Raw genomic sequence first — 23953 nt, forward strand, 5'->3', positions numbered from 1 at the left:
AGCTGAAACAACATTACAGAATAAAAGATAAAAATAATCATATACCTCTATTATCCTTTCCACCTGTTGATCCAGATAGGAAAAACAGTATGGGATCTGTATTTTGAGGTTTAGATAAGAAAATAATGACAGTATTGAAAAACATACTACTTGTCTCTCATGCTCATACATTAAGTTCTGTCTGATGCAAAATTTGGCAGCTGCCTTTGAAGGACTTCTTTGGTATTGACCTTCGAAGGACTGCTTCTTGGTCTCTTTTCAGTACAGATAAACTGGAGCTGGTACATAAGAATTATGCATATTGAAGTATTGATCAAAAATATATTCATAGATAAACCGCTGTGAACTAGTGCAAGGAGTGATTAAACATGTAAAACAGCTTATCAAAAACAACAACCTAAATTCACTTTAGATGCACAGCATAGACTTTTAGAGGAAAAAAGTACACTTGATTTTTTTTTAAAAAGGAGAATTTTGGTGAATCATCCCAATGGATTGTTTCCTCCACTCCTAACTGAAGTTTATTCTGATTATTAATGTGTACTTTTCCATCCGTATATTAGGTCATCCATGAATTTTCTCTGTAGCTATGTACAATATATCTGAAAGGTAGTATTCTGAGATAACCGTTTGAGATCCCTCTTTAGTGAGAGGAGGGAAATCAGCACCTATTAGAGGTAATTCATCCCATCCTACTATGATTCTACATTAGGCTGGGTGGCACTTGTTAGGTGGAATGCTTTCTACTTTGAAGCATCACTTTTATAAGCAAAATGCTTCTTGAGGTCTGATTCTTTTACTAAGTAGTTTTCCTACTTAGAAAGTCTTCCGTCTTCCGTCTTTCTTTAGCATTTTCTTTGCCTTTTTGAGTTTGCTTACATAATTCCCAAATTACGATTACCATAACTCATATTACAGTATTGATGTAGTGACCAGGCTATGCCATTAGAAGGTATAGAGTGTTCTAGATCCGGTCTTTTTTTGGCTCTAATACTTCTGTGCTCTATTCCTGCCTTCAATCCTTTATTGGCTAAGTAGAAGTTTTGATTCTTGTTTACCATTAAATGGGAGAATTTGGGAGTTTTGGGGGCCAGTACTAACAATATCTGAGTGTTGCCTTTGTGTCTCTGTTGTGGCTCAGGATTTGCTTTTAATGGTGGTGACCAAAAATACAAATTTGATATTAGTTAGACAAATGGCTGCACCTGGAATGTTTTATCTAGGATTGGACATTGTTTCCCCACGGAGAGCACTGAGTAGCTGTGAATGAAGATGAGCTGAATGTTGTGGTGCAGCTGAGGACTTGAATCTAAAATCTGTCATAAACCAGTAATAAAACCTGCCAGTTTTGCTGCTCCCAGGAATACAACAATACAGTCCAAGCTAAGGCAGCGGCTGGAGCATGCTGTCTCAACTACAGCAGCGTGGGGGTGATTGCTGGGCTTTGAAAAAATTTTATCCCCTTCCATCCCACCCCTTTTTATCTCCACAGCAGTAGAAAGGCAGCAGGAGTCAGGAGAGGGAGGAGAGTGCTGAACGCTGCGCAGAGCAGAGGGAGGAGTAGGAGAGGGGAATGCATAATGCGTGAGTGACAGAGGGTGTGCAGGCGGCTGGCGGAGTCCAAGAAGACGCGGATGTTCATGTCCCGAGGTCCAGGTAGGTTTACTGTCTCTCTCTCTGAGGTGGTAGTCACTTTGGAAGCATTCTATAGCAGCTGCAGAGATGTTCCCTGTGCAGCCCCGGGGTTCTGCCAGCAGCACCTGTTGCCGCAGGGACAGGGTTTAACAGCGGCAGGCAGAGCGTGTCGCTCACCCGCGAGGGGCAGCTGGATGGTGAGAGTCTGATAAGGTTTCTGTTGTTCTGGCAGCTCTTCTTTCTGCTCTGCAGAGCCAGGCAGGTGGAGACAATAGTCTTTCCAATGGAAAATCCTGTTCTCATGGGATGCTATCAGAATGCAACTCAGTCTGAAGTGCCTTAGCTGACAATTTTTGACTCTCAAAAAAGAACAGAACATTAATTGACTGTTTAAATTAGGTGAAAATAAACGAAGTGGAGAAGCTGCCTGTGCATTGTATATTGCAAAGGAGAGTGAGTTGAAAGAATGAATTTTCTCAAATCATTATCTACTAAGAAATGAGTTTTAAATATTAATAGTTAAAATATGTTAAAATATGACATGTAAGTGTTACTGTTGCTTTTTGCTTTTCATATGCTGTTTCTGTGTAAGGCATTGCATAATTTGCTCTTGCTAGCCCAGATAATGTTAAGATCAATGTATAAGGAACTGCTTGCCAAACATCAGTCATTGTTTTTTAGTAAGTCTATAATTGCTTTATAGTGCAGATGTGAAATAACATGGGATTTTAAAAAATCTTACTCGTTATATAGAAGCTGAAGGGTTGTGTTTTTTTCTCACGCCTTCTAGAATGAGTCCTTCAGTTAAGTACTAAGCATTTTGGGAATCTGCCGTGAAGGTAGTTTAGTAACTGAGGGAAGAATGTGATATATTTAGTTTATCTGTTGCTTAAGCCTAAAACAAGCTTCTCCTACTAAATAGATTTAGTGTTTCCACATGGGAAGACACAAAAAAACCAGATTCATGAGGAAATAAAATAATTTGTGGTATTATAGGCTTAGAATTTAAATGGCCTAGTACTTGATAATGTAAAAGCTTACACATTTCAGGAGTATACAATTTTTAATTTGTTGTTATTACTGGTATTTTTGTTGTTACTGATTTATAAAGCACAGTTTTGTGCTTTAGCAGCTTTCTACTACACTTATGCATTTTAATAGCTTTATATGATGAAATCTGTGTCATTTACTAAATTTACATCTGAGCAAATTAATTAATATTGTTAATGGGAGCACTTGCTTATTAGCTTGTAAGTGTGATCTGTGTCCTGGTGACATGAATTGAAGGACAAAAATTATATTTACTTTTGTGAGGATTAGTGCTGGGCAGTTTATTTGTGCTGTCAGCATTTTTGAGGTTGAAAAATAGCGCTGAATGAGTTTCAAATTGTTGGTGCTAGTAAATGAGACTGACCCTTGCACATTCAAACCTACTGTGCAATTCTTCCCTTAGAAATAGTCGTGAACTTTATTTGAAAGAAATTTTCAGAATCAGGTCTCAATCATAACCTCTTATTAAAATCTCTACTACACATGGAATTTTGTTATTTAAGCTTATTGTCTTCCAGGGGCTTTTATTTGCTTTTGGAATTTAAAAAAAAAAAAAAAAGTGTTTATGCTTGCACACGTTTTAATTAACTGAAATGTAACTACTGGAAAAGCTATGAATGTATATACCTTTAGTGTTTAGCATGAAAGAAGAATACCACTATAGAGGTCTGCAAGGATCTCATTCATGAGATACAAACAATTTATAGCACATTGTGAGAAAAATATTGATGATTCACAGATCATCTTTGACACTGTTACACAACTACCATAGTTGTTCAGAACTGAGACATGGTAATGATGAGTTGATTATTAATTATCGAGTTTTGAAAAGTATGTAACAGTAGTCTATCACCTTAACAACTTTCATTGTAGAATGTTTCATTGAAAACTTTATGGAAAAGAATGTCGTTGCGTCATACTTTGAAGAAAGGTAGAATTAAACATTGGCTGAACTACATGTGATGTTTTAGCCTAAGGTGTTTTTGGAAGCATCAAAACAGTAAAAGTGTATGTCTGACTCTTGCGGATTTGAGATAGGGTATCTCATGCAATGTAGCTGAATTTTATTTCTGAATTACTCCACTCCCTAATTTTTTTCTTTCTTGGCCAGTCTCTTCCACGGTGTTCCTGGTATCTGGTCAATTTATTGCTCACTAAGAAATACAAAAAAATGTAGGTAGGCAAGAGAAAATAAAAAGAGTATGCTGAAATTATTTGCTAATGGAGTATTAGGCCTTGACTTTCTAAAGATATGATCACGTATATGGCTATGATTACATCTGTAATCATCTTGATTGGTTTTAAGCATTTGCAGAAGTTCTGCTTATGTTTCAGTTTGCAAGACTGGCCAATTTAGGTATAGTCACTGTTGTATATAAGGGTAAATATAACACTTTTTTTCCTCATTAGAAATACACATACGTAGTGTCTAAATACTTCTTTCAATGTGTATTAAGATGCTATATAGCATCTCAGTCATCAAATTGAATCTTACAGAACCATTTCTAGCAACTGTAGGCATTTGCCATAGTTCTGCAAATTCAATAATTTTGTCTAAAAAGAGCCACATTACTGTTTACTAGGAAAAAAAAATTGATAGGATAAAATTTTGGATGTAATTTGTCTTGTTCCACTTAGCTTTTTTTTACTCAGAAAAAAATTATTAAATCACAAACAGCCTCACAAATTTCTGAAAAGTCTCACTTGCTTAAGTAACTTTTTCAGTGAATAATCTCACTGGGAAATATCTGAAAATATACATGAAAACTTATGTCAGTTTGCAGAAAGAATTTGCAGACTGTGAGTTCTGAAATAAGCTTAAAATATGAAAAAATGTTTCATAGATTGGCTTATGAATATTTAATATAAAACTAGAGTTGTTCAATTCCTTGTATTGAAGTAATTTGTAAGTCCAAACCGAGGTTGCAATAAAGATAAGCATACCTGTACTTATTGAAACAGGCACATTTGACAGGCTAAATTTCTCTGGCAAAATTAAGCAACAGAGAAGATGCTTTTCATGTTCATTGCACCTTTTGTGTTTGTGGATTTTTTAGGAAGACAGAATTTCCTCTAGAATGTAATGGCAATATATTTTTATACACTGAAAGATTTTTGTTTAGCTATCTAGTTTTGTATCTTGTATAGACTTATTAATTAGAAAATACTTATGATTGTCATTTTCTGATGGCAAAAGAAACTTCCTCAGTCACTTATCCTGGACTGGTCCAATATGCTACTGCTCTGAATGAAGCTTTGCTTCATTAGGGATTTAATATGGCCTTAATTCAGCCATCTGCTATGGCTTTGGCAAGCCAACAGATCTGAGGTATTGGTAAGAGCTTTAAAAATTTCCCACATTTTTAAAGGTTAGGAAAAGAGCTACCTTTATGAATAGATTTTGAATAATTCTCAGCAAGACAATGATGCAGAAGTAGGGTAAAAAATGCGTGTCATTCTGTGAAGCTCAGGATCCCCTGTCTGCCTTTAGCTTTACTGAAAGGCAATTAGCATTTCAACCAGCCAATTTGGTTACATGCGATGAAGTACTCGGGTTTGTAATTTGCTGCTTTTGGTTTGGTGCTGTTGAGAACTAGCTTTGTGTAATCCTCTCAAAGCACCTTTCTTTCCAGCATAGTTATTGTTGCTGGTCTTAAATAACTAATCAACAAAGAGATTTCCTTGTCTTGAACTGCAGGGTGCCTTAAAAGAATGAAAAGAAATACCCAGTTAATAAGGGAATGATTATAATTATTAAATAGTGATTATTAAATTGTGACATAGGTTAAAAGGTTTAGAAAGCCAGGGAAAGCGCCGTATGTGATAAAGGTAGAGTAAAAAGTCTTTGAACCGAAACAAATTTTGCTTGGAGAGTTCTCTTCACTGTATAAATATGTTACCATGTGTTTTGTTTAAAAACGGATTGACCAGATTTAAGAGATTAATTCACAGTGTAGCTTAGAGTGAGGGCCCCATGCTAATTATTTTCTCAAATTACACAAATATATTTTTACTTCTACAGAAAGAAGGGTAACTTTGTAAAACACAGATCTTTAAGTCAGCATCATTTGCTGCTATCTAATGAAAAGCGAATACATTTAACTGTAGAAAAGAACCTTGTTTTTATTTACATCTTTAATTTATGTATTTAATAATATGCTGTTTTGAACTCAAGAAGTATCACTGATGCAATTATTCTAATAATTAGGCAACACAGTAAAAATTCTGTTTGGCTCATATATGTATATTAACTTGTGAGAATCCACTGTGATTAGCAGCAATTCTGTCACTGTACCTGAAACAATGCCATCCTGTTGCTTCAGTTTACTGTTGCTTCAGTTTACTCTTCTATACTCTACAGTTTTGGGGTTTTTTTTGCAATAAAATAATGTGTGAAGCACTGCTGTGAAACAGATTGCTACATTTTTGGTTTTAAGTGTGAAAAAATAACTACTAAACTGCAGAACCCCATGAATTCTTGTTCTGATATAGACTATTCATTCAGAGCAAGTACTAGGTATTTGAAGCTTGTGATAGTTTTGTCCCTGGCTTCCATGTTCTTGACCTATGTTAAGTAGAAGTGTTGAGGACATGCAAGAAAGCTCCAAAATTGAGATACAAATGGAAGTTATGGTGAAACTTCAGATCTATACTGCAGTATAATAAATGGGTGTTTCTCAATGAAGCATGCAGACCTTCATCAGCTGGATTTCTGGTTCCATGTGTTAAGAGCCTGATCCTGTGGCAGGGTCAGTCATGCAGTTAATGCTACAAGTGTGAGCTGGGAGTATTAGGCATCTTAGTGGCTGGATCATTTGGTTTTCACTGAGTTTGGTTGTTGGGAGGGTTTTTTGGTTGTTTTTTTTTGGTTGGTTGGTTGGTTGTTTCTTTTTTAATCCTGTTTTTGGTGCAGAAAACAGTTTGTGAGAGGATATAAATACTTACAGTGTCTGAAGCCCTACTTGGTGCAAAATACCTATGCAAAAAGCTGGCCTTGGTTCTGGAATACCCTGTAAAATAATTTCTGTTAGTGAAAGGTATCTGCTGTTTTCATTAGGGCTATATAGGTGGAAAATGATTTCCAGTGTGGATCTGAAAACAGTGTTTATTTTTTGCTTAAAGTTATACTGTATGCTAAGTAGAACTATTCCAAAACAATATTTTGGTTTTTACACTGTATAGTCAGACATGGATATGGATAGATTCTTATCAATTGCATGAGATAAATTAGAAATTCTGCAGGTGAAATCAGTGTTCTTTGACATTGGGCAAACTCAGATTCCAACTGGTATATTTCTTAACATTGTTTCAGCCATTTCAGCAGATTTCAGCCAAAGTTTGGTTACATCAGACTCTGATCTCTGTTCTAAATTTAAAGTAACCTTAATAGCTCCAAGTCAAATCACTGGAGGTACTCTGCGTAAAAATAATCTGGATCTTATACCTAATCAAAATTCTTTTCTGGTTCTCTGTCTGAGCTGCAAATGATAAGGTAACTGGAAATGTTTGTAGAAGACTTGTGTTTTCTCTACTTGCTGCTAGCAAACAGAAGTAGTGGATTCAACACTGCTTGAGAGTTTTACCCTTTGTTTCTAGCTCAGAATTAGAGCAGGTGGTTACTTCAGAAAGCCTTTAACATTATCTGTCATAAGAGATAAAAATTGGTTCTCCAGTGGTAATTATATGCTTTAGAACTTAAAATAAGGATATAGTTTATATCCAGTCAAATTTTTCCAAGAAAGTGAAAAGTTGCCAGAAAACTTGCAAGGGCTACTCTAGACTTACGAAGCTTTTTACCTCTAAGTGACCTCTAATAACAGGATGAGATGACTTGGATTTCTAATAGGGCCTCGGTCTTGGCCTCAGCTTGCAGATTTACTGCTGCATGTATTGGTTCCTGACTGTGATAATAGATGTACTTTTCTGAGTAGTAAATGTAAATACAGTAGTAGGCAGGTTAAGCATCTTTTCTTCTTTAGGATAAGGTATCTGTGTTGAAGGGTGCATGCCTTTTTCAAGAGGGGATAGTTGAAAGAGCAAGAATTATCATGTAGTGATATTCAGATTACAGTAAATTCACCATGCCCAGTGATATATATGGTAGTACTAGGTAACAGGATTTAAAAAAAAATAAAATATTGCAATTGTTAGAAAGCAAGGGATCGGGAGAATAATTGACTGATGTCAGTGTCATTAATCTCAAATGCTGATAAATCTTTTCAGCACCTGAGATAGTTCTAGAGTCCTGTTCTATCAAGACAGCAGTAGTGATTAGAGAAGTAGGCAATTGAGACCAAAAACTTCAGGACAGTGAAGGGATCAAGGACATCAAGGGATTTTCAGCATCTAGTAGTCTGCATTTGTGCTTTGGTTAGCAATGTTAGTAATAAGAAAGGGAATCTTGTGCAGGTACCTAGCATAAAGGAAATCCTAGAGAAGAATAGGAAGCAAAGGCATCCAGTGACACTGGATAACACCCATGGAAATTTATGAGACAGACTCTGCAACTATTAGCATGGTCCAAGGGCACACACAAAGCAGTACTTGTGACTTAGTATAATTCTCATGGTTTATTTACCTTGAAGCAGGTTGAAGGCAAAAAAGGGGTATAGGTGGGTATTATTTTGAAACAGTCCTTATTAGAATGAGACACTTATTCAACATCTAAACAAGAGCCTGAACTGAAGAAGGAACAACAGCTGAAGAACTGACAGAGCAGGCTTGAATAATGCCCACTACTCATATGCTGGGTTTTGTAAACCCAGCTGTTATGTCCTCCTTTTCATATGTGTGAACTGTGGGAACCTTGAGGCAAGGAAAAACCTCATAATTTCTCTCTTAATTTGGAATCTTGACAATATAGAAAGGAGAAATTTAGTAAACCAAAGTTTTTATAATCCCTGCTGCTTTCCGAAGGTATTCTCCAATACTGTTGTAAACGTTAGCAGTTCTGAGATGCCTAAAATAAAAATGCTGAAAATATGCAGGGTTTTAATAAGTTTCTACAACAGGTACAGCAATGGCAATGACCTTGTGAAACTCCTTGCTCTATGCTGTTCCTGTGTACTACAGAGAATCTCCTCTTTACATATGAAAGAGCACATGTATCTGTCTCCCATTGTATTCAGCTGAAGATGCTGCTGGGCCCTGACATCTCTGCTGTGAATCGACTTCTCTTTGGCAACCATTGATAGCTGTAATGCTGAACTCAATGCAAAGTACCAGGAATGCCAGTTTTTTAGTGTTCTACTTGGCTGGGTATTTGTAATCACTGGGAGTAGTTAGAGGACAGACAGTGAAAAGTGCACTGGGCTTTACACTTACTCTGCTCCTCTGTGTCTGTATGTCTAGACATACACAGTGAGTTGTTCAGTGATGGGTGGTGGTAATCCAGTTGTAGCTGCTTGGTAGGAGAGGTGCTGTTCCAGCAAACCTGCTCATTGCTTCTGTAAACAGTAGTAACAAATCCGAGGTAGAGGATACTTAATCCCTTGTCCCATCTTCTTTGTTAGTGAACTCCCCTTTTTTTTTTTTTTGCCATTCTGTATTTCCTATCTGGCATTTTACACTCCTTTAATTTCAGATTTTTAATCTGGAGCAACCCTTTTATTTCCCTTCTTGATCTCTCCATATTGCACTAGTCTATAGGTTCCCTCATCCTTCAATGAAAACAGCCTGGAGAGCTTTTCATTCTTAAGTGTTTTGATTTACTAAGCACAGAAGCCAGTGTAAAGATCTGCAGAAAAGACCACTCATTCTTTATAAACTTTAAAACCCTCACCTGAAATTTATTCCAGAAACTAGTTGGGAAAAGTAAGCTAATCTTGGTGATTCAGCAGTTACAGGGAATACCAGTTTCATAAGCCTACTTTGGCTCCAGCTGGCCAACAGATTGAAATGGTATTCCTCATATAAGTTGCAATAGTACTGTGGAAATTGCTATGTGGAATCAGTATATGCTTTGTTGGGTTCTATGCTAGGATTCTGTATTTCAGTGGGAAACATAAATATGCTTCAGAAAGTGCCATAAAACACAGACTAAATGAAAAAGTTAGGAATCATGACTCAGAATGCTGTTGGATTTTTTTAATCTTTTTTTAAAAAATTATGTAGTTTAAGAATGGGACCATTAAAATATCTAGTTTCTTATTTGGTAGGTACTTTCTCTTGGTTTTGTTGCCAGAAACTTCTATTATAAGCCTCTTAAAAACATAATGTAAACCTCAGTATGTAAAATTGTTTTAAACTACCACTGACACTACAAATCTTTATTTGAAATGGCTCAAGTCAGAACATGATAACACAGTAGTTATTCCATTGACTTGTACATACTCTGAAGATGTATGATATTCTGTTCCTTGTTGTTGTTATAAAAACTTTTCAATGACTTAGGCTCATTAATCTACTTTGACTAGAAAATCTTGATATCCTGGATGGAGAGAACTGAACTTAGTACTGTTTAGCTGAAGCAGGGTACTTGATCACCAAATGCATGGTTTACCAAAATTTAACAGTGAACAAAGATGAGAGTTTCAGCTTAATTTAAAAAAATTACACTTAAAGTCACCAGTGGTATAATGTGGTGATGGAGCTGGGGAAGAGTCCTCTTAGAATCCCTGATCTTGAAGACTTTTGCTGAACTTTATTCAATACAGTTAATTATGTTCCCCTATAAATTTATGTAGGCATTTAGTGTGCAAAGTGGGTTCATATTTAATAAAGTAAAATACTGGGACCTGTAATATCTTTTCAACTATTTGAAAAAATTTGTTTTATATTCTCCAAGTCTTGATTTAGGTTATTTTTGTTATATTACATCAATTTTAAAAAATAGTGTCGATTTTCAAAGCTGAGTTCTTACAAATAGAGTGAAAACTACTTCTGGCAGGCTGTGCAAAGTAAATCTTAGTACAAATAACGTAACAAGGAGGAATACACACCAGCTAAATAATTGATGGTATGACTGTGAAACTTCTCTTGTTCCGCAGCAGTAATCCTATAGTTTTAGAATGCTCTCTAGTAGAAGTAATAGAATTCAAGTAATTCTAAACTTTGTAATCTTGCCTTCAAGGATCATGTTTTCAGTATTGCTTACTAGAAGCATGTACCGTGGGAAGATATTTGTGAATTCTATGACAAGGTAACAGCTGAAGCTAAAAGGTCAACAAATTCCTCAGTTTAGTATGGATGATGTCTGCATCTGCAGACAGTGTAATTGTCTCAGAGTTTACAAAGGTTAGACAACTGTTCTCTTTCTGGCTTGAAGGTTTAGTTTTTTTCTTTTTTTTTTTTTTTTTCCAGAGCAGTTCTATATAAAAACAAAAAAAAATTACTTTGCAAATTAATACATTTGGAAATGCTGATAATTTTAAATCATAAATCCCAAGAGTTAATGTTTATATTTTTTTTTCTTTACTTCCCACTATAAGCTTTTTCTGCACTAGAATTACTAAGTAGATAGATATGTGGGAATCAGGCATTGTTCCTGTCAGTCTGTTACACACTGAATTCTCGGTAAGAGCCATGGATATCTTAAAGGACTGAGTTCATGGTAATAAAAGTTTGTAGCAGTGTGAAGCTATGCAGCATAATTATTTCACTGTGTGACTTTTTTTTTTTGGAATAATAAACCACTGTTCAAGTAGGTGATAAAATGGATATTTGTTTTCATAGAGAAATGTTTTTTCCTGATTTTTTGCACTTACTTTGATTGCTTGTCTCTTCTATCTGTGAAATTCAGGAGTTCTGGGTGAATTTATTATTACAAGTAGTTAAAATCAGCTAACTTTGTCGACCTACCAGTTTGTTGCTTGTAGGAATTCTAAAAGACATTGGTAGTTTTCTTGACTGTACTTCCAACTTACACTTAGTTAATACACTATGTATGGGGATAATTTTTGCTCTTTTATTTGCCTAAAAGCAATTTAGTTCACATCGTCACAGCATGAAATTTATCCTTGTCCAGGCAGAATTTCTTGTAAAATGAAACAAAGTCTTGAAGTCTTTCTGCAGCTGTGTTGATTTTAGTGGTCTGAAGGTTAAGTTATTCTCTGCTCAGTGCACAATTAAAGCTACCTGACATCAAACATAAAACATTCAAACTCTGTGCTGGACCTCAAGTGCATTCTGATTCAAATTTGACACGCATCTGACAAAAATATGTTTCAGTGTATGAGTGACATTTGCTGATTCAGTGATGATTTATGACTAAATATTCATAACTGTCACTCATAATAATAAGAAGTGCTTTGCAAACATGTCTCATCTTAAATGCTATTGATATGCAAATTTTAATTTAATATGTTCTACACATTTTATACAATTGCCATTGACAAGATTTTTCTGGTAGTCATAGCCTTTGGAAGTATAATTTTAAGCAAAATGACATTTTATTTATACTTTTCATTACACAGATATTGTTTGTATATTTTGTACAGAAATTTTAAAAAGTAATCTTATAAAATAGTGACCACAGATTAAAGGAAGCTTGATGAAGGAACTAATTCAATTAGAGTTCCATGCTGTAATGTATTTTGGTGTTTAGAGTACAACTTTGTTCCCTTGTTTTGTTTCAAAACTGCTTAGATCCTTATAACAGAAATCTGCTCCATCCAGTATCCATGTTCTCAGTTCTGTTCATCACTGTACAACAGAAGCCTCTACAGAACAACGCCAGACCCTTTTAAAAGTGCATCTTTCACAGCATCAACACCTAATAACTTCACTGGGACTTAAAATTGTATTTTACATCATAAGACTAGACTCTGGTGTAAGAGAAATGAACTACATTTGTTTTAAGTTGTCATATCCTAACAGAAGAGAGAACTAGACATTGTGCAGAAACAAATGCAAATAGAAGTCTGGCTGTACAAAGGTTGCAATAGCACTAAAATGTTCCACAGTGCTTCTCTGTGACAGGAAAACTTCTCTTATCGTGGGATAAGAGAAGTGTGAAAAGACTCTCAAGTAAATATGCGAATGTGTAAGAACATTTCATAGTCCAGAAGATGATCTATGAGGTGACGGCAGATTTTCAACCCTTCACCCTTCCTGTCAATTTAGAGAGCAAGGAAAGTGGAAATAGAACTCTCAACCTTGAAGTTAGTAATTTATTGATTGAAAATGAAAACAGTTGTGGTAAGGTCATTGCTTTTTCTTAAAAGAAGTTAATTATTCCTCCACTTGAAAGAAGTTGATAAATACTGCCTAGAAAACCACTAGGTGAAAACTATGAAAATAGAATTAGAATTAGATATAGATGATAATGACATTATCTGAGTTGGTTATAGTGAAGACCTGTGTATGTTTTAATCTAATTTATGAAACTCATAAGATAATCACAGAATTGTAAGAGTTGAGGGGAATCAACTGGATTGGTGAGATCAACTATGAATGTTTTAAGAATGTTTTAAGTGTTGTAGAGTAACAATTTACTTTTTCTTTTTTTTTTGATAGGGATGCCCTCTGCTTCTTTACTTGTTTATTTGCTTTTAGCGTTACTCATCCATTTCACATCTGGAGAAACAGAAGTGAAGTTCAGTGGACAAACAGAATTTGTAGTCAATGAAACAAGTACAACTGTTATACGTCTTGTAATTGAGAGGACAGGGAAGCCTGCTAACATCACAGCAATTGTGTCGGTAAGAAACTATGGCAGTTATATTCTCAGTGACTATTGATATAATTCTGAAGAGCTGTTTGGGAAGTGTGGACTCAGATGAAAGTGTGATGAAAAACTCAGATGTGAAAAGTAGTTACCAGCATGGCTAATGATAAGTGAAAGCCACAGAAGCACCTTCCATACTTTGTTTCACCTTCCCTGAACTTCTGATTTCACTGATCTCAAATGAAGAATATCCTTTTTCGCAATGGTTCGTTCAAACCTTTATTGCCTATAAGTATGACCTAGGTATGGCAGCCGTGCTGGTTCAGTTGCTTCTTTACATTTAGTCTCAGTGTCCAACTATGAACTTAATCTAGACCCTTTGCTGTTTTGACATGACTACCTTTGTAATCTCTCCTCTAACCATCTCATGTACAGTATTATTAGGCAATTTTCTTCTGTTGACTAGATGAATTGATCTTAATCTTGCCAATTTTGGCAATCAAACTGTTAATCTAAGTTGCATGCTCAGGCTCCTTCCAGTGCCAAAAGTGAGACTGGAAGGCAGAGGGCAGTTAAATCCTAAGGTAACTTTAATTCACATAGAGTATTATGAGGTGAACAGATGTGTGTTTCCTGTACAGGAATAGCTTTTCCATTAAAAAACATGTTCATATGATGCATTATTGCAAAAGATACCCAGTTGCAAGGAAAGAAGTCATAAATGGTTCTGAATAAAGTGTGATTGGGTTGTTGTTCCTCCCCACCCTGTTTACTCAGCGTGAAAATGAGGGGTTAGTATCTATAAACTTTCTGTCCAGAAATTGAACAGGGGAAATTGTGGGAGGAATTATGTGCAAAAAAAGAGTGTATGAAATCTGTTCAAATGAATCTAGAAGATATTAAGGAAAGCAGGAAGTGACATTGGATTTTGTACTTATTGCAGATTGATGGAGAAGACACAGGAGATTTTTTTGACACATACGCAGCTGCATTTATACCCGATACAGAAACAAACCGAACAGTGTATATATCTGTCTGTGATGATGATCTTCCAGAGGCTGATGAGACATTCACATTTCACTTGACACTAGCAGTAAGTCTCAGTCCTTCAATTATCTGTTCCCCAGAAAACAGTGAGTAAACTGACATAAATGAACGGCATTTAGATTATATAGATTTCAGTGTAGTCCTACTGCTTGTGAGCAGTATTAGGTAAGAATCAAAATCTGAAATCCAACCAGGAAGGTGCTTACTGCCCCTTAGGTTTGCCATTCCTATAATTGTCTCTGTATGATGTTGCTGTGCTGTATAAACATAGCCTGACACTTGAGCAGCAGTGCATTCAGCTGTGGACATTTGAAGGTGCACAAGAGTGCAGAAGAGTTAGATTCCTGTTTTGCTGCATGGACTGTACCTGGAGGAGAGGGTGGAAGTAGCAGAAGAAAGAGGATGTCAATAAGACTTACCTAAAACCAAACAAACAATTTTATGAATACTTATCAATACATTTCTTCATATTGTTCTGTCTCACAGGATTTAGGGGTGAGAAAGAAATGGGTTCATATTGACATTTTTTTAGCTAACAGATTATGATTTAAGTAAGATGTCAGTTCAGTAAAGATAAATTCTGTATTTCATTGCCAATTATTACATATCTCAGGCTGTTTGCAGTGAATATGAAAATGCATATTTGCCCTTCCTTCTTACTTTGATTTGTAAATGTAGCTCAATTTTACAATGCTGTAAAGACTTGCATCTTATAGCTGATATCCTAGTGTATCCTTTAGATGATATCCCAGTATAGTAGCTTCAAAGTTTCAGTTTTACACAAATGTTAGGGATGAAAAAACAACTTTGTAATTCCTGACAGTGCTAGATGCTTCATACCTAGTTTCCTATTGCTGTGGTGTCATTAATAGTTGTCAAACTATCTTTAATCATTTACAAAAGTTTTTTTTCAAGCCCTTTATTCTTGACTATATAGAGTGTATTTCCTCATTAAGTAGGAATTATTTTAGTACATTCTATTGCTTTAAATAATTTTCATTGTAATATGTATAATAAGGGTACATTTTTTGTAGACTAATATTTAACCTTAAAAGTCAAACGAAAATATTTAGTTTTCTCCATATTTAATATGTTATTTTGTTTTTACTTTTAGAAACCATCTGCAAGGATAAAGCTTGGCTCACCCAAATCTGTCACTGTAACAATCTTATCAAATGACAATGCCTTTGGAATAATTTCTTTTAACATGGTATGGATTTTTCGTAGTATATGTAAAAATCTTAGAAAACATAAAGGTGAAACTGTCAAATATGCTGGTTAGTTACTCCCCTGAATCCCTTGCAAACTGATTTTCTGTTACATCTCTGAAAACATCTACAGAGATAATTCATACATATGTATGTGATTAATACGTATATACAGCTTTAATATTTCTGTATACTTTCAGGTGTTGAGATGTTGCCTGAGATCCTCACTCTTGGATGAATATCTGAATATCTAAATATAAAACTTCTTAAAATTGTTCAGTCCCACTGGCCCTCATCTATAAGTCAAGATCTAAATACAGTGTGGAAGAAATGAGGAATAATACCATAGGAAAGATAAAGCTGCAGCTTAGAAATACTCAGGATATATAATATACCTTTCCCCATGTTTAGCAACCAATTTTTTACTTAACTGGGAGAGCAGCATTGTAGTATATATGTATCGTATAACACCTTCTGAGATAAGACAGTGGAGGATATTTGCAACAATACAGTTTGCGTTAGTAGAAAGAGATTATGCTTTATTGCCAGCATTATGGCAGTATAATTTGTAGAGGAGTTCCCTGAAGAAAATCTAATATGAGAAATTTTTAGCACCACAGTACTGAGCCACAGTGCTCTCTGAGTTGCTGAAATTCTTTTAAATTTTTCAACTACAACAGTTTGAGACAGAGTCCATTATCTGGTCATCTCATAAATGAATTTTTAATGTACAAAACCCATTTTAACAGGGCTAGGAGCTCTTATAAATACTAGTAGTCATAAGCCAATGCTTAGTGTATATTAACTATGTTAATTTACAAAGAAAACCCAAACAGGAAAACCCACTTCTACATGCATAACATGATAATTTTTAATCTGAAATCTTTCAAGCTTTGTATTAGCTGAACTAATTGGTTGCTAGGAAATGTATGCCAATAGTGGATGGGTTTGCAGATTGGATTAACTTGTCTGTGGGAGTTTAGTATTTCTATGGTAACGGTTTCTTCCTTCGGCTGTGATATTTGATCTGTGCCTGATTGCCTGTCCCTTTTCTTCCTCGTTAGTCTGCCTTAATCACAGTGAATGAGCCCAGGGGCAGAAATGAATTTGTGCCTCTCACTCTAATTAGGGAGAGAGGAACCTACGGGACAGTCATTGTAACTTTTGAGGTGAGTTCATCAAAAAGGATTCATACCTTTGTTAGATGAAACTGTGAGACTGTAATCATAAGTTGCATCAAAGTGTTTATTTAGGTGAAAGATGGACAAAATACCTATGCCTACAATTGTTAATTCTGTTTCATAAAATGGATACTACCTTTCAAATGGAAAATATTGCAATTATCTGACTGCTTAATTTGAAGAAAAAATTAGGAGACATTAGAAAAAATTGAGTATTCTCTGTCATTTGGGAAGGTATCTGAGTTGGAGCATTAGTTGGTATTGTAAAAAAGCAATGAGTATTAAGTGTGTAAGAAATTTCTTCTTAGTTTCTTCAAAATTTATATTTTCAAATAAATGCCTGAGTCTTTAATGCTTCTACCAAGTTCAAATATGTAAGTGTAGAGCTCAATATTTAGTGAAATTCTGTAAGTCTGCAGTTTGAACTCCTAGAAACTTGAACCTTTCAAAATAATTACTTAACTATTTAGGCCATGATTACTTCATTTGAATGGGATATAGTTATTACCTTTATTGTGGGAGGGATTGGTTTTTTGGAAGTGGGGATTTTTTTTTAATCTAGCTCTGATTCTATTACATTCTTTAAAATGAAAGTTAATTTTTTTCATATGGAAAGTTCTGTAGAGGTTGTCCGGTCTTACACGCCATGAAAGGTTTAATGTAGGTGTAACAAAATCTCAAAAGATTTTTACAAGACGTTATTGCATATTAAATACAGTATGTATGGATAATGTACAGAATGAGATTCTCTCTGTAATTTATTGGAGATCTGCTTGTTTCAACATCCAATAAATTTTGCTATCTGCACAGTTAATCAGGTTCATCTCAGAATGCAGTTTATATACATTTGTTGAAAAAAAATTTACAAGATGTACTATTTTTTAGGTTTCAATATTAACTGTAATTTCCTTAGTATCACAAGTCAAGATAGAAAGGCCACAAACCCAGTAACTGCTATTATTCTGTCTTGGAACTGATTAGGAAATTTAAATTAAATTAGTTAATAATTTAAATTGAAAGAAAATTTCTATCCTTTCTGTTATTTTAAAAGAGTCAGTTAATGCATCAAGAGGTACCAAAGAGTCCTAATAGGCCTATGTGGAAGTAATTGTCTTCCTCTTTTTCTATCAATACCTAATTTCTTCTGAGCGGTTAATCTGAGTTCCTCTGAGTTACTCCATGTACCAAAAAGAGAGATTTTCACAACTGAATGTGTGTGCCTGAGGTCAGGAGGTGACTGAATAAATAGTCATTTGTTATGCATGTCACAAACTGTATATTGATTGTTATGCCACATTTTTATACATGTTTTATGTATTTTTTTTCATAAAAATCAATTATTCGCAGATAGAAGATGGACCAAACTCAGCTGAAGAAGACCTAAGTCCAGCCAGAGGAAATATTACATTTACGCCTGGCAGATCAATGTTGATTTATAATTTAACAGTGCTTGATGATCAGGTAAGAATAAGCTGACTGTTTTTGCTTTGGATATATGGAAAGTTAACTGCTGTTCAGGAGACACTTTTATTAAGTTACAAAAATTTAGGCAGGGTTTAAACAGAGGTAGTAGTGCTTCTACTTCACAAAGTGTTCTTTTTTCTCAATGGGCTGTTATTTAAAAATTTTATTTTTTAGTGCTGCCTCTGTAATTCCTATCAGTGAATATTTTAGTTTCTGAACATACTCTGACTGCTCTGATTAGACCTGTTAGGGGCTACACAGTAAATGTATAAATACCCAGGAAAGCATTATACTTCATATTCAGATGGAATACTGAGGTCCTTGGATGGCCAAGGATGACTTTCTTGAACTAGATACAAGTTTTTGTATTAGATTTACCTTTCTATGTGTAACTTTTCTGTGTTTCTTTTTAAACGTTCTCCATTTTTTCTAATCGTCTGCCTTGCAAATTCAGACTAGTTTTGCATAATCAACTCAAGTTATTCTTTTGGTCTTTATTAATTGTTTAGGCAAAAAGAACCTAATCATAACATTGCTTATATTTTGATTATGTCCTCAGTGATGCCTGTGAATGCAGTTTATTCTTTGTTAACTTGGTTGCTCTTACTTCTGTATAGAGCAGACGTTATGTGTTCTGCTAAAGAAAGAATACAGCACGCAAAATCTGGAGGGAAAGGATAGATTTAAAAAATTGTATGTTTTCTGTCTAGATATGTCTCCAGACAGAAATGTAGTTTAAAAAATACCAAAAGTAGATAACATACTTAAAAGAAAAGGGAGTCTTGTGGAGAACATGAATACCAAGTGATAATTAAAAATTGTCAGGTTTTAAATTGGTCTTTGAGAAGAATTGTGAGACTTTCTTGCTATTTCAAGTTAACTAAACATAGTCTTCTAGTTTTCCATTTGTGTTTTTCATTTTCTTACAGTTTTTTGTTTCTTTTTTAAAAATTTATAATGAAATTGAGAAGGAAATAGAGGCAACAAAATAAGTGAACGTGATACAGAACAACTTAATAAGGAAATTCACTTGAAAAATTGTGTAGGAAAAAATGTGAATTGTGTAGGAAAAAAAATTAGCAACTTTAAAGCAATTTTTTACATATTTCTGTAATTATAAAAACCAGTTTCCCATGACTATGCTGATATTAAGAGACTGTGCCAGACTGGTATGTGGAAACTTCTCTTTCGGATTTGATGTAGTATTTCTGTAACTTATACACAGAAAGGGAGCCCCTGGTGCTCTAGTGGTTAAGGACGCAGCACTGTCACCACCGAGGCCCAGGTTCGATTCCCAGTCAGGGCCCCTCCCCAGGCAGATGGAGCTCGTTAGCCCGTAAGGCAATCCATCTACGTCCTGAGGACCTCGCTACCACCGTCCAAGCTCACTTGGCCCCGGCAGATGAACCTCAGGATTAAAGCGTGGGCTCAGTTCTGCGCACACTGTGTCTCACCTGAAAAATCCAATGCGCAGGCTGGAAGGTGTAAAGACCTTCCCTGGATCTTCGTTCGCAAAGACTGGCCAACATACACAGAAAGAATTTTTATTTTACCTCCAAGAAGTGCTCTTAACATTCTTTTCCTCAAAGTTTGAACTGTACAGCTGTGGCTAGTCCACTCACTGAAAGTCTTCCTCAGCCACACACAAAAGGTTAAATCTGTGTAAAAATCCTTTATTGATGGTGATGATGGAATGCACAAGAATTCAGTGTTACTCTCAGAGCTTAATTTGAGCTGTTGGGATCAAAGTTAGGAAAAAGAATGAAACAGCTTATTATTCTGAATTACGTCGCTCTTTTCCTACAGAAAGTAGGAGACTGCAGATCTGATCTCTACAGTACTACATTTATTATTGTATGCATTTCCTTTTTAGTGGGGAATAATGGAAACTTTGTTAACAGAAAATTAAAGAGGCAAGACAGCACTGAAAATCCTTTATGTTTTTGTCTTTGAAGTCTGACTGGGTTTTTTATTGGTCAGTCATGACGCCATTAAAAACTGTAGCATGTCCCACTTTTAAGAGATGCTAAGATACTACTAAACTACTGCTATACTACAACTAAAGTTATGGATACATTTTGACTCTCTTAAGTGTGTATTTTTATGGTGCCAGGTGGTATATTAATTAGTGAACTAAATGAAACATAAGTTAGCATTTATTGTAGTGAGGTAACCAAGCATGTGATATCTCAGCATAGGATGAAGGTGACTGAGGGCATCCAGATCTCACACTGACAACAAAATCCTGCGTCGGTTGACAGCATTATGAGAGTTTCAGTGCCACAAGCCAAGCAAGGGTATCATGCCCACTCTCTTAGTCCTAGAGAGAATCTGAGGGTGGCCAATAAACAAACAAGTGCTAAAGAGAGAGAAATATTGGACAGCAGCTTTTTCAGAGCCTTTTTTGCTCAGTAAACAGAAGTTCATGAAAAGGACTGGTCAACTTTATAACAGACCATTAGCAAAAAAATTGTAACTTTGTCCAGGAATTCATCTCAGAAGCAAATATTAATGGTTTCCAGCAGTCCACAGTAAGGGTGAGATGCAAACATCATAAATAATTTTTAAATATTTACCTTTTACCTATATATATTAATAAAAAATCATAGATTTTCAGCTTCATAGGTTTAGCAAATCCAGATTTGAGAGATAAAATATAGAATCATAGAATCATATAATATGCTGAGTTGGAAGGGACCCACCAGAATATTGAGTCCAACTCTTGCTTTGCATAGGACACCCCAAGAATCACACCGTATGCCTCCATATATATATTTTAGTAGTAATATAAAGCAAAAATTTCAGTCTTAATTTTGTAATTTATAGTTTATGAGCCATTCTTTATTATCTGTCTCATCAGATACTGGAGAAAAAATAACTAGAAATAAAATGTAGTTTTAAACAGTTATTTTGTAGAAATTCCAAAATCTAAATACTGCTAAGCACAAAAAAGTTCTTTCTCAGATCTGTGATGGAAATTTTCTCTGTGATTGTGGGTTTGTCTGAATATAGGATGTGTTCCTTTTCCAGTTGTGTAGGGACAGATGGGCCAAAGTAGGTCCTGTTCATAAGTTTTTCCTGTGTTCTCTCAGGCACATATAGAGGTAGATCAGTATCAACATCCAAAAAAATAAAAAAAAAAATCTGATTCTTCACTAATTTTTGTCTTTTTGTTTGACTTTCCACCCTTTTTCATATTGTCAGACCTCAGAAGTCTGTTTTAGGAAATAGAGAGGTTTGATTTTGATAAGGAATTTTTAACAAAAGTTAGAAGCAAGACTTCTCTCCTGCTTAATATGAAATGAGCTTTGTCAAGTTTGTATCATTTCTTTTTTCTGCAAAACACATAAACTGTATTTCTCAGTATGAGTGTTCTGCCTGTATTTTAAATGTGACTTACACCCAGTTGCTAATATTATTTTTCCAGATACCTGAAAATGATGAAATGTTTGTTGTTCGTCTGAAGAGTGTGGAGGGAGGGGCTGAAATCAACAACACAAAAAATTCTGTTTGGATTAATATTAAGAAAAATGACAGTCCCGTGCGTTTTATTCAGAGTGCTTATATGGTGCCTGAGGAAGATGATGTGGTAACAGTCCAAGTGGTTCGTGGTAAGGATATCAGTGGAAAATCAATTGGACCTGATGAAGATGAAGTCTCTGTCAGTTACGCCATTTTAACTGGGGATTCAACAGCACACGCACAACTTAACGTAGACTTCCTAGATCTACAGCCAAATACAACTCTTGTTTTCCCACCTCTAGTTCATGAAACATATTTGAAATTTAAAATCCTTGATGATGCCATACCAGAAATTGCTGAGACCTTTCAGATTATGCTTCTTGAGGACACTTTGCAGGGAGATGCTGTTTTGGTTTATCCATCTGTTGTTCAAGTCACTATCCAACCGAATGATAAACCCTATGGAGTGCTATCAATCAACAGTGTTCTGCTAGCTCACCCTGTTATCATTGATGAAGACCAAATTTCAAGGTACTACATCTAGTATCTAGTCAGTTTAAGAGATCTGTTTGGCATTGTTAAGCATCCTTGGGATATCATTAAAAGTAATTATAAAATCACTTCTAAAATATAATGTAGAAATCACTCAGTGTGGTGTTGTTATTATCAACTTTATCTACAAATAGTTCAAAGAAGTTGGAATGTCTAATTATGCAGGAAGTATTTTAATATTTATAAACTGTATGTAAATAAACCATAACTGTTCTATCAGTTTATATGATTAGTGAAAAACCCTTAATCCAAAGGCAGGATTAGTTGTGATGCTGCTACACACCAGTTTAGTGGGAAATAGATTTCTGTCTTCCTCCTTGCTAAACTTTTGTATTTACTGCCTATAAAACCTGTCTCTGGTTAAAGAAACTGAGTGTATTTCTCCCCTGATACTTTAAATTTAAAAGTAATTTAAATTTTTTTAATTTTACAGAGATTAAAATCAAATTTCTGTACAAGTTTTATAGGCAGGAATGATATGCAATGTTGACAATCTCAATAAAAATGTCCAATGCTAGTTACTGACAGTAGTTCATCCCCAGGGAAACAGATAATGCCTCAAGCAATCATACTATGAACAATTTTGAAAGAATATTTTATGTTATGTAGAGCCCAGTACTTGGATATTCATCTTTCCTTCTTATACACAGTAAAGAAATAAATCTGACTTTCTAAATTTTTGTAAGTCATTCCCAGACTTTTTGTTGTAGTCATATGCTCATCAAATGCAGGCAACCTGACATTTCCAGTATCATAAATATTGATAACTGAATATATTTTCAATGCAGAGGCGAATAGTTTACTCAAAATCATTATTTGAATGTTCACGCCTAACAATTTTCACGATGTAGAAAGATAATAGACAGAAAGTTTTCTGAAATTTGACTTTTATTTCTCAAGGCAAATGTAAAATGTGCCCAGTCTCTGCTTCTCATTATCTTTCTTACTGTAAACAAAATGGATTCTAACAAATATCTTTAGTGACACTGCAAAGAGCTTGTGAATAAACACTTGAGTGAGTCTTACATGTGTATTATGATTTCACAAACTGTAAGCCTTGAGTCAAATGTCTGTTGAAACCACTTAGATCAGTGTAAATATTTTAGGGAATCAATAACCAAGCAAGCCAGTATTAAGTATGATTTTATACAGTGGGTCTTTGTTTTCATTCAAAACCACAGGTTTGAAGGGATCACAATCGTAAGAAATGGTGGAACACATGGAAATGTTTCTGTTTCCTGGGTTATAATCCGAAACAGCAGTGATCCCTCACCTGTGACTGCAGACCTTCTTCCAGAGGCTGGGGAAATAAGTTTTGGTCAAGGACAGATGCTAGTGACACTTTTTCTGGACATCATTAATGATGATATACCAGAAGAGACAGAGCCCTACATTCTGAAACTCTTACCTCACACAATACAGGGAGGTGCAGAAGTCAGTGAGCCATCTGAGGTAAGTTTGTTTTTAAAATTCTTTTGGAGAAGGTAATAATGGGTAACAAAGACTTTAATAGTTTTAATAACATTGGTTGATTGGCTGAACTGATGAAAGGATTTAATCTTGAATAGAAATCAAACAAATTAATTCTTAATAGAATCTTAACGTATAGAGCCATATGTAAAGTATTTGACTTATACAATGCCAGACCTTTTTACTGTGGTAGCATTCCGTTTAGATTCTTCCCAGCATGCAGAGCATTGCATAAATGTTGTCGCAAGTGGCTGCTTCTAAGATAATGAAGGACGGTT

At 35.1% G+C, this 23953-nt stretch overlaps 1 protein-coding gene across 9 annotated transcripts in view; it reads left to right on the forward strand.

Moving 5' to 3' along the window:
• The first annotated feature begins 1511 nt into the window (after positions 1 to 1511).
• Positions 1512 to 23953, forward strand: part of ADGRV1 (adhesion G protein-coupled receptor V1) — a 251512-nt gene continuing 229070 nt past the window's right edge. For 6 of the 9 annotated variants that reach the window (XM_027877959.1, XM_027877992.1, XM_027877969.1 and 3 more), the window contains exons 1-8: positions 1515 to 1656; positions 13141 to 13325; positions 14235 to 14384; positions 15453 to 15548; positions 16611 to 16715; positions 18075 to 18188; positions 21619 to 22184; positions 23387 to 23657. In XM_027877959.1, the coding sequence (XP_027733760.1) occupies positions 1635 to 1656; positions 13141 to 13325; positions 14235 to 14384; positions 15453 to 15548; positions 16611 to 16715; positions 18075 to 18188; positions 21619 to 22184; positions 23387 to 23657 (1509 nt within the window). In that variant the 5' untranslated portion in view covers positions 1515 to 1634. Of the gene's footprint in view, positions 1657 to 13140; positions 13326 to 14234; positions 14385 to 15452; positions 15549 to 16610; positions 16716 to 18074; positions 18189 to 21618; positions 22185 to 23386; positions 23658 to 23953 lie in introns of all 9 variants that reach the window. The other 3 variants (XR_003570537.1, XM_027878004.1, XM_027878011.1) reach the window with 2 other exon arrangements.

The sequence above is a fragment of the Empidonax traillii genome, unplaced genomic scaffold, assembly GCF_003031625.1.
Source record: "Empidonax traillii isolate 1590-97213 ecotype Southwest subspecies unplaced genomic scaffold, ASM303162v1 scaffold4:size3804566, whole genome shotgun sequence".
NCBI classification, from domain to species: Eukaryota; Metazoa; Chordata; class Aves; order Passeriformes; family Tyrannidae; genus Empidonax; species Empidonax traillii.